This window comes from Aplidium turbinatum, chromosome 12 (genome assembly GCF_918807975.1).
Source record: "Aplidium turbinatum chromosome 12, kaAplTurb1.1, whole genome shotgun sequence".
Lineage (NCBI taxonomy): Eukaryota > Metazoa > Chordata > Ascidiacea > Aplousobranchia > Polyclinidae > Aplidium > Aplidium turbinatum.
The window spans coordinates 24,312,945-24,324,305 of record NC_137483.1 but is presented as its reverse complement, the minus strand read 5'-3'; the positions used below and the strand labels follow the sequence as shown (position 1 = coordinate 24,324,305).

Sequence of the window (11,361 nt, the reverse complement as noted above, 5' to 3'; positions counted from 1 at the left end):
CCAGAACATGCTAAAAATCCGTTTAAGCATGGAGACCTTGGGTGAGATGAATGTACACAAACTTTGAGACGAATCTTAAATACTAAACAAATTGTGACTCTTTTAAAAACCGACTCGTAAGTCCGGTATGATTATACTTTTAGTTTGAAACAAAACTCGAAACATCGCACGAAATCGATCAAGACAGCTGTTTGAACGAGCCAATGCGGGTGAGGCTTCGTCAGACAACCTGCTGTGAAAAGCAGAAACAAATTTAGTATCAGGCAAAAACCTACTTCTGTGCCATTTGCTTCCAATGAAAGCAATCCGAAACAAACGTATTTATTCTCCACAAGTGATTATTCTTTGCAGCTTCATAAACCTTGATAAATTTATCGAAGCGTTTGATCATTGCAGGCAACGATTCCCCCCTAAAACAGAAAAGTTTATAGTGTCTCGTATCTCCGCATTAACCTTTCGTGTCCGTGTCCTGCTCGCCTTGCAAAGTTCCATCTTCGTTCGACTCTAAAACGCAAGGGCGGCTGTAGAACCAACTAAGTATTCGCCCACAACATCAGGCCAGGCGACAGGTCCTTGGGCCCTCTGCTGTCGAGCTCGCGTCGATTCTTGCGACAACCTTCTGCCATCACGCGTTGACAACCACAATATTCACATCAAAACTTTATTACAATACTGCTCTACACACACATGCATTGGTGGGGCTGGCTACTTCAACAATTTTAAATGTGCAAATTTTAAGAAGAGTTATAATCTCAGGGCTTCTAGTAGGATAGTCCTCTGCGACTGGAGGACAGCGAGGAGGTGTGCAGGGATGCTGCACCATGAACATGCGTTGGACAACATCTTTCATCTTTTGAAAATTGCAGCAGCGCGCCTACAAGCAACTTTTTTGTCTAAGCTCCAGCTGGAGGCGGCTAGATCCAACCAACGACGGCCAGGACGGGAACCAAACAATATAAAGATTTCAAACGAAGATTAAACAGCTCAACATTATCAATACACTTTATGGTTAATTCTTGAAAACTATCATACATTATTGTCTATGTGACACTTCGCCGTACAAGGATAGTGGGCTTCTATGGAGATCAACATAAGTCTCAATTCTCTGATAGCTCCTGGGTCATTACACATCATCCCCTTCTGGCGGCCATCAGACGTGGAACGGAACCATTTTTGTCACAGTGGCTGCCCACTCCGGGCTGCGTATTTGTAATCTGCAGGTCCAATCAGAAAGCAAGATTTAAATCAGCTGATTGCAGTCATGCGACTTGTGCACATCAAAAAGTGAATTTGGAAATAAATCGAACGTTTCGCCGTCGCCCGGGTGACCTGAAGGGTTAGGGCTAGGAAACAGTTATTGCGGTGGCGTGGGTTCGATTACCACTCTGCCATTACTATTTTTTCTTCTGTAGGCTAATTACCAAACAAAGTTCAAACCAAACTCAACTCTCTGGCTGAGTGCTGGAAGGTTCACAATGACTGCAGTCAGCTGGTTGATAGGGAAAATTGTCCGTGGTTTAAAACGTCTACCGGGTAAAACACTGCAGCGACCTGCAGATTACAAATAGGCTCCGGGCTAGTAATCAAAAAATCTTGAGAATAATCTTCATTTTAAGACTCTATTTTCTAGAGTTAAGCTGTGGCGACACGTTTGGAAAATTGAAAGTTGTGGGGGTGTTTGACCACCATGCGGAAACGACAATACGCGGCAACACATTGTCGCGTCAATGTTGATTGAACGAATGACGACGAGAGCACGCGTTTGACCTCAAGCGGAGAAATCTCTGGATTTTCCTTGCGGCTTGGTGGTGTCGTCGGGTTATATGATTTCTGAAAAAGACAGCCGCAGTTACCACCTCTTACGACCTCTTTACGACCATTAAAAAGTTTACTTGGAGGATTAAACTCGATTTAAAATTGCAACCCAACTATGACGTGCTCTTAAATTTGTATATTTAGTTGGCAATGCAGAAGTCATTCGCTATGACTGCAGCGGCGAAGACACAAGCACATATAAGTGGCTCACCTGAGCGCGTCCTCTATGAGTCGGACTGCGTGCTGCTGCTGACCAGGTCTGCTGCTGCCTTTGTAGCTCCGGTAAAAGGACTGAATCAATATGGCCGCATGTTTGCTCCGTTGGAAGCGCTTCTGTTCCTGGTAGGAACGGAACTTGCTTTGGATGAGAACGGCCGCCTCGTTCATCTTCTTGCTCAGCGCAAACTAGAAGCCAAGATACGAGTCAGAATCTCTGCAGCGCCATGGTGTGAGATTAAACATGGACTGTTTCGTTTCACGACGCCACTACAGTGGTAGGCCAACCGGGGTAAATTACCCCGAATGGGGTGAAGTCGACATTTCTAGGGGTAATTTTGGGAGCTTGTTATGCTGAAGTTTACTAAGAGTGCATTTAAAAAAAAGGCTTTCGAAAGTATTTATAATATGAGCTGCCGTAAAAATAAAGAGTCCGAATGGCTGTAGCAAGCAGAAAATTGGCTGTGTGGTTTGTAAGCACTGAACTGCATGCTACGGTAGTTGTTGCTTGGCAGTACCCGTTTCAGGAGGTTTGGCGGAGGACTAAGCATGGTTTGCAGTTGAGTCCATGGTGCTCGCAATCCTTTTGAATACGAAGTGCTGTCGGAGCATGGAATATTGCGCTGCTGGAAGCCATTATAAACTCCTTGTTTTTTCAACAAGGTACCTCGTATGCATTTCTGTTGCAAGCATATTGAAAGTAGGAATCGTTTGGATCCTGGATATGATATTCAAGTTGCTTTAAGAGCAGGGGAACTTGGTTTTCAGACAGTTTTGAACACAAATAAAGTGATGGTCCGTCATTATTCACTGCGATTGAACTGCCCTCTTTTGTGAAAAGAAGTTTCATTGGTTTGTTGTTTCATTCAATGATTTTACAACTTCATTGTTTTTCAGAAGAAACCTTTAAACTTTTTTGTTTTTATATTCTTGAAGATACTTTCTTTTGGCGATGGTAACAAAACATTATCACTGGGTAAACTGCACACTTTCCTCAACTTTTAAACCAAGGCCATTAGCATGTATGCATTGTATAGTTACATTGTGTTGTGTAGAGATTAATGAACTTCCATGCAACTTCGAGATAACACAACGATATTCCTGATGAGGTAAAGGCAAAAACTTGCCTACAAAAATTAGAGCGCAGCTAAAGTGTTCAGTAAATTACAATCGCCGTCGCAAGATCCAAGCTAACCAATGGTATCTTCTTCTTCCTGTTTTACGTCTCATTCCCTAGAATCAGGGTAGGACGGGGTCTGGCAAGGCACATCCTCAGTCTCCATTCATCACGATCTAGGGGGCTAGTGTTGGTCATCTGCCACCGCTTCCTGTCATCGTTTACGGTGCCACTCCATGTCTTCCTGGGACGTCCAGGCTTCTTTGTACTAGCTACTGGCACATCTCGGCATTGATTTATCCATCCGCTGCTCCTTTCAACATGTCCAAACCAGCGGAAACGGTTGAATCGGAGGTCGTCTTCAATCTTTCGCAAACCCAGCCTGGCGAGTAGAGTGTCTGAGCTGGTGTACTGGTTCTCTTGCGGTCTAATGTTGCAGATCCACCGTATCATTGCGTTAAAATAATATATAAATATAAATATTAAAACATAATTACCTGCTCCCAGTCCAAAGATCGCTTGCACGACACAAAAGTAGTCATGGTTATTACCGCACCTTGACGGCGGTGTGGGGCTCACATTCAGAATCGCCCAAACAAAAAAACACACTCCTAGTTGACAGCTCTACCTACTACATGAAAGTACCAATTGTCAAAACTGCAGTGTTGTCGCCAACGACTAACCCGATATTAAAACTTCTTGGCGACCATCCTATGTATACGCCGTGCAATGTATGCAACAAACCTAGGGAGGAATCGAGATGTTGTTGAAGTTTAAATTGTTGCAAATTGTTCACAAAGGGTTAATTAAACAACAAAACCGTGACAGGGTATCGAACCAGGATTCCTGTAACACTGACTCACCTTCTTGTACTTCCTATAACATCGCTGGATGAGAAGGGAAGCTCTCACAACCTCCGAACGGAGCGGGATACCCTGTAAAGTCACGGTGCAAATTGGAAATGGGAAGAAACTTCGGATTAAATAGAAAAATAAATACTAAACAGCGCTAACACTGCTCTTGCGTATACTCTTGTTGTGCGATAAAGTTTCCAATCACCTGTTGAGTGCATACCCAACCCAATGCAACCATCACGACCTAACCTATTGCAGAAGGTTTTGGTAAAGCAACATATCTCACAATGTTGCTCTGCATAGGAGAACCTTATTTTGCGATGCTGCTCATAAGTGACGTTGCATTAGTTGCAAGAATCTCCTGCTGAGGTAAATTCGAAATGAAACGCAACCAAGATGAAGCGATATTTTTGCTCCAAACAACACTCGTTTGAAAAGCACAAGGCCAAGCATTTTGAAACTCAGGCAAATGTTATCAGAGTGTAATTTTTTTCAATGTCACTGAAAACTGATGATAACTACAAGTCGGTGGCTGAGATGATAACTACAAGAGAGAGATGATAACTACAAGTCGGTGGCTGAGATGATAACTACAAGAGAGAGATGATAACTACAAGTCGGTGGCTACAAACAACGCAGAAGCTTTCGCGCTCACCTCGCGTCGATAAGCGTTGAGCACAGTGCGAGCCGCGATATAAAGTTGTCTTTGCTCGTGCTCGGTTAGTCGGAGGGAGTCAAAGTCCAAGTCACTGGGGTGATAACAGGGGTCGGGAAGGGAGTCTCTGGGGGGTAGTTGAAGAAACTGGCTCCAATTCATATGGCAAACCACAGGGATTCCCCGACGGTACAAAGTCTAAAATAAAACAAACAACTAAATGTAAAACAAAGTGTTCCCCACTCTATATCCCATTGCTACCATCCTTTAACACGCATTCAGCCAAACGAAACTGAAGCAGGATGGTTGCTGAATAGAACAGCTACTCATGGCGTCGTATATAAAAGGTCATTACGCGCACCACTACAGGAGTGATGGACAGGTCTTGCCCGACTGATAGCGATCATCCATCTTGTTAATGCCAGAACATGTGGACAACATTGAACAGCGCAGTACGTTGTTGTAATGGGCATGAGTAGCCGCATGGGACTAACTCATGCCGCAGTAAGGTGTCTTCACATGGTTTTACATATAAGGGGGCGAGGTGGATACTCTTGAATAGCATCATTCCAGTAAGGAACAAACAAGAGCGCCGCAGCCTCATCACGAACAGTGAAGCTTACAGGTGAGATTGTGTCACCTTGCACTTTGCAATGACGTACCTGATTAGAGGGGAAATCCCTGAACGACTGTGCTCCACATCGGGAATTGACGTAATAAGGAAGTGATCGTAGTGTCAAGCCTGATAGAAAGTGGTGATCATCAAACAACGATCTCGCTTGTTTGGTGAAATTATACGAATATATCAAATCAACGCTCCTTGTAGTTAGAGAGCTCAGCCGAGTTCAGCTACACTCTCAAGTACAAAAGGTTTGATCTCAGTCGGTTTGACACCTGGATTTAGTACATCTCAATATTCTGATAAAGAAAAGGTAAGTCTTTTTTTTCTAACGATGACATTTAGGGTGACAGACCTTCCTTACGGCCCAAAACTCACTTTCCGTTACACTTTTGAGTGCAAGCCACATACTTGGCAGGGAAACTATGCTTTGTATTGTGATCTCAAAATATCAACCTAAACATTTTCATCATTTTTACTCTATGAACCACAATATCTCATTGACCGCATTTCGAATTAAAAAACAATTATATTCCTGCACAATGATCCCTACTATTCCCCTAAGACAGATTCCTGCACAATGACCCGTACTATTCCCCTAAGACGGATTCCTGCACAATGGCCCGTACTATTCCCCTAAGACGGATTCCTGCACAATGACCCCTACTATTCCCCTAAGACGGATTCCTGCACAATGGCCCCTACTATTCCCCTAAGACGGATTCCTGCACAATGATCCCTACTATTCCCTTAAGACAGATTCCTGCACAATGACCCCTACTATTCCCTTAAGACGGATTCCTGCACAATGGCCCCTACCATTCCCTTAAGACGGATTCCTGCACAATGAGCCCTACTATTCCCCTAAGACGGATTCCTGCACAATGACCCGTACTATTCCCTTAAGACGGATTCCTGCACAATGACCCCTATTATTCCCCTAAGACAGATTCCTGCACAATGGCCCCTACTATTCCCCTAAGACGGATTCCTGCACAATGGCCCCTACTATTCCCCTAAGACGGATTCCTGCACAATGACCCGTACTATTCCCCTAAGACGGATTCCTGCACAATGGCCCCTACTATTCCCTTAAGACGGATTCCTGCACAATGGTCCCTACTATTCCCCTAAGACGGATTCCTGCACAATGACCCCTACTATTCCCTTAAGACGGATTCCTGCACAATGACCCCTACTATTCCCCTAAGACGGATTCCTGCACAATGGCCCGTACTATTCCCCTAAGACGGATTCCTGCACAATGGCCCGTACTATTCCCTTAAGACGGATTCCTGCACAATGGCCCCTACTATTCCCTTAAGACGGATTCCTGCACAATGGCCCGTACTATTCCCTTAAGACAGATTCCTGCACAAGACCCCTACTATTCCCCTAAGACGGATTCCTGCACAATGGCCCGTACTATTCCCTTAAGACGGATTCCTGCACAATGGCCCCTACTATTCCCCTAAGACGGATTCCTGCACAATGGCCCGTACTATTCCCTTAGAACGGATTCCTGCACAATGGCCACTACTATTCCCCTAAGACGGATTCCTGCACAATGGCCCCTACTATTCCCCTAAGACGGATTCCTGCACAATGGCCACTACTATTCCCCTAAGACGGATTCCTGCACAATAGCCTGTACTATTCCCCTAAGACGGATTCCTGCACAATGGCCCCTACTATTCCCTTAAGACGGATTCCTGCACAATGGCCCCTACTATTCCCCTAAGACGGATTCCTGCACAATGACCCCTACTATTCCCCCAAAACGGATTCCTGCACAATGGCCCGTACTATTCCCTTAAGACGGATTCCTGCACAATGGCCCCTACTATTCCCCTAAGACGGATTCCTGCACAATGGCCCCTACTATTCCCCTAAGATGGATTCCTGCACAATGGCCCGTACTATTCCCTTAAAACGGATTCCTGCACAATGGCCCCTACTATTCCCCTAAGACGGATTCCTGCACAATGGCCCGTACTATTCCCCTAAAACGGATTCTTGCACAATGGCCCGTACTATTCCCTTAAGACGGATTCCTGCACAATGGCCCCTACTATTCCCCTAAGACGGATTCTTGCACAATGACCCCTACTATTCCCCCAAGACGGATTCCTGCACAATGGCCCGTACTATTCCCTTAAGACGGATTCCTGCACAATGGCCCCTACTATTCCCCTAAGACGGATTCCTGCACAATGGCCCCTACTATTCCCCTAAGACGGATTCCTGCACAATGGCCCGTACTATTCCCTTAAGACGGATTCCTGCACAATGGCCCCTACTATTCTCCTAAGACGGATTCCTGCACAATGGCCCCTACTATTCCTCTAAGACGGATTCCTGCACAATGGCCCCTACTATTCCCTTAAGACGGATTCCTGCACAATGGCCCGTACTATTCCCCTAAGACGGATTCCTGCACAATGACCCCTACTATTCCCCCAAGACGGATTCCTGCACAATGGCCCGTACTATTCCCTTAAGACGGATTCCTGTACAATGGCCCGTACTATTCCCCTAAGACGGATTCCTGCACAATGGCCCCTACTATTCCCCTAAGACGGATTCCTGCACAACGGCCCCAAGCCTAATTAGAACACAGAGATGTACTGAATCTAAATGTCAAACCTGTTGTACTTGAGCAGGGCTGGTTAAAAACGTTTTTTAGTCGTCACGTTTTTTTTTCGCTTTTTATACTATTCCCGATCGTTTCATAGATTTTTTCAAGTAACAACTGTTTTTATTTATCATAACAAAGAACTGCAAAAAAAAGTGTTGAATTATACCAGCTGAATAACTTATTATAAATTAGTTTACTGTGGTTTTAACTTAGTTCTGTAAGTCAGAAGTGTGGTCGCATGCTCAGCAAGTGCTACCAATGATGAGGATGAGGACTATTCGGTCACAGCGGCGACTAAGTTCAACCTCCTTTGTACAAATTTTGTTTCAACGTTTCAATGTTTGACAGATTGTTGGTGCAAAAAACAATCGTATTTTGTTTTTTCTCAACAAAACATATTTAAAGAAAAACGAGAACAAAAAAACGACTCACACCTCTACTTGAGAGTTTACTTGAACTTAGCTGGGACTTCGTAAAAATGAAAAAGACATTAACAACACGCAAAATTAACATCAACAATCGAAAACGAATTATGAAATGTTATATATGGACTACGTTACTTTACAATGCAGAAACATGGACACTGTCATCACAAATGGTTAAACGACTTGAGGCACTTGAAATGTGGATTTATAGAAGAATGCTTAAAATTTCATGGAAGGATAAAATCACAAACAAAGATGTACTGTCCAGAATACAAACCAACATGGAAATTCTACAAACAATTAAATCAAGAAAATTGAAATATTTTGGCCACATTATTCGCAATAATTCTATTCAAAGACAACTACTAGAAGGAAAAATGAACGGCAAACGAAATAGGGGCAGACAACCAAGAATTTGGACTAATGATATTGAAGACTGGTCAGGAATTAATTACAAAACTGCAGTAAAAAAATCTCACAACAGAGAAACTTGGCGTCTCATTGCCTCCAACCCTCGACGAGAGGAAGGAACTTAATGATGATGATGAGCTGGGACTTCTAGCTATTGGTTTATCTGTTTCATAAACACTAAACAGCGTCGTTAGAAGCATGCTAGACTGGCAAAGCAATGATAAACTGTGAAAGCAGCCACCAAAGCAATGATAAACTGTGAAAGCAGCCACCAACAAGTAACGCACCAGCATCATCAGGTCCATGTCTGTAGTGGCAAGGAATTGCTTCCACTATCTGCTCGGCCAGTGACGTCACTCGGTCGCTCCCGCACCCGTCTGCGAAAACAATCGATCAGTGACGCGTCAGAAGGACGAACGAAATCATTCCAACATTCGTTGGTACTCACGAAGCGAAAACACATCCCGCATTTAACATTAGATTTCTATACCAATGACAACACAACACACATTAACTATAGTGCGTGGTCGCTACACACACCATTATGTACCCTGGCTGTCTAGTAGTTGTTCGGACACTTTCACATCGGAGTTGTCCCATGTCTCGTCAGAGGTCCAAACCAGTTCAGGACATCCACCAAATGCCTGCACATGGGACAAATGTTAACGAAGTACAATCGTTGGGTGATGTAAAAATGTTTCATACTTTTCAAAGGGATCGGAGCGGCTGTCGCCCGTGCATCATCGTGGTGACTTTCGAGCCGTCAGCAACAGAAGGAGAAAATAAGTGAAGAAGCAAAAGTCGATCACTCATTTTAATGTTCAGCTCATACTCTCAACATTTCCCTCGTCTTTTCCAACTTACCGGATCCTCATCGCATCCATCGCGCGACGTCTGCGCTTCGGAGCACAGTGCATCCACTAATGACGAGGTGTCGTCGGTCTCCATGGAATCCTCCCCGGAGTCGATTGTGTCCACCCGGCTTGACACAACGCTTTCACCTGGTGTATAATGGCATGGTTACTACAGCAACACTCACCACCCGCCTGATTATGGCCTATCACGACCACAAGTCAGTCTCGGAACAAACTTGATAGTTCTCCACAGTCGATCGGGTTGGATCACTTGGACGAAGTCATCGAGCCAACATACAAACTGGCCGGGTGTAGTAGTGTGGTACTAAAAGTTCAAACCGTGATGCTTACTGATGGAACTGATGTCAGCATCATCTTCTTCCTCCTGCTGTCCCCCCAACATCTTGTCATCATTGCTAGCCAGCCCCTCCAATCTGCAACGCAACCACAGCTATATAGCCTGGCTACCAACAAACACTTCTCACCAATGAATCAACATCAGACGGCACGTCACTACTCACTCAGTCTATGCTCACTGCTCTGTCACATTGTCACTGAATCAACATCAACCCACCTGGCGGCGACAAGGACATGTCCGCGCTGGGACGCTACAGCCGCTGGAGAGCGCCCGAGGACATCGCGAAAGTGCAAACACGATGGAAGCCACTCGTAGAGCGCATTGACACACGACAGCCTGCCAGTGGCGGCCGCCCACATCTGAAAAGAAGCAACGCCAGTGAGATGCATCGAGTACTGGCAAAGACAACACTCCAGACTCAAGTTTCAATCACTTGTGGTTCAAATACATGAAGCACATGTCAACCAATGACGTCATCGGGAAGGTGACGACATATGACAGCTGAACAACGACGTCACTGCGACCTTGCTCTAGCAAACACGTAGAGCAATGGCGTCCAACTGCCAAGACATTGGTGAAAATATATAAAAAGTAATTTATTAAAAACTTGGCATTGAAGTAACAAGTTACAATCAACCAAGAATATTGGGTGATACATGGCCACCTAAAGATACGGCCTGATTTGTCACATTTTGCTGAAATTTCCAGGTTTTTCTAACTTTGGACGAACGTTTAAATAATTTTTTCTAAAAATTAGATTTTTACGCTTTCTCCATTCTTTTCTCCAGACGACACAATAGGTTTTAACATCTTTACATGTTGAAAAACAAAGAAAATTTGATTTCGAAGATTTTAGTCAGACTGTTAACTTTTAATAACAGTCTGATTTTGCGTTTTTCAACTTACCTTTTCTCATTTGCTACTGCTTCCCCAAGGCAACAAAAAGTTTTATGTCATTAGGAAACCGCAAAAAGTAAAAACATCTCGAAAAATGTCAGTCAAGCACTAGCAGTAGCTGTAATCAAAATCTGCAAAATGTGACAAATCAGGCCGCATCTCCAGGTGGCCATGGGTGATATTAATATTCGCTGCTTGTGGCAAACCACCAACTCTCCTTCCTACCAGAGGTGAAAAGTCGAACTTGTCCAGGGAGGCAGGGTTGCATTCCAGGGATAGGAACTCATTCCAGGATTCCAACCTGCAACAAAGGTAGCTGGTTAGGAAAACAGTAGGCGACTACATCATGGATGAGAGAATTTTGTCCACTAACACCTGCAGGATGGGCCATTGATTAAAATTGACATATTTTCCCGGTTGTAATAATAAGTTTATGCCGTTAACCAGAGCACGCAAGTGGCTATCCTGTGAATAAATCGTTAACGTGCAGGTGGTTATAGGT

At 44.3% G+C, this 11,361-nt stretch overlaps 1 protein-coding gene across 2 annotated transcripts in view; it reads right to left on the bottom strand.

The window, feature by feature from the left end:
* Nucleotides 1-645: 645 nt before the first annotated feature.
* The window catches only part of LOC145781093 (calmodulin-binding transcription activator 2-like), a 32,775-nt gene continuing 22,059 nt past the window's right edge, over nucleotides 646-11,361 (bottom strand). Inside the window, exons 16-27 of one of the 2 annotated variants that reach the window (XM_082592843.1) lie at nucleotides 11,085-11,160; nucleotides 10,179-10,321; nucleotides 9,956-10,038; nucleotides 9,615-9,751; nucleotides 9,301-9,394; nucleotides 9,038-9,127; nucleotides 5,320-5,399; nucleotides 4,658-4,855; nucleotides 4,012-4,083; nucleotides 3,646-3,666; nucleotides 2,027-2,220; nucleotides 646-1,830 (exon numbers count right to left, since the gene is read on the bottom strand). In XM_082592843.1, coding sequence (XP_082448969.1) covers nucleotides 1,725-1,830; nucleotides 2,027-2,220; nucleotides 3,646-3,666; nucleotides 4,012-4,083; nucleotides 4,658-4,855; nucleotides 5,320-5,399; nucleotides 9,038-9,127; nucleotides 9,301-9,394; nucleotides 9,615-9,751; nucleotides 9,956-10,038; nucleotides 10,179-10,321; nucleotides 11,085-11,160 — 1,294 coding nt within the window. In that variant the 3' untranslated portion in view covers nucleotides 646-1,724. The remainder of the gene's footprint in view (nucleotides 1,831-2,026; nucleotides 2,221-3,645; nucleotides 3,667-4,011; nucleotides 4,084-4,657; nucleotides 4,856-5,319; nucleotides 5,400-9,037; nucleotides 9,128-9,300; nucleotides 9,395-9,614; nucleotides 9,752-9,955; nucleotides 10,039-10,178; nucleotides 10,322-11,084; nucleotides 11,161-11,361) is intronic. The other variant, XM_082592844.1, reaches the window with a different exon arrangement.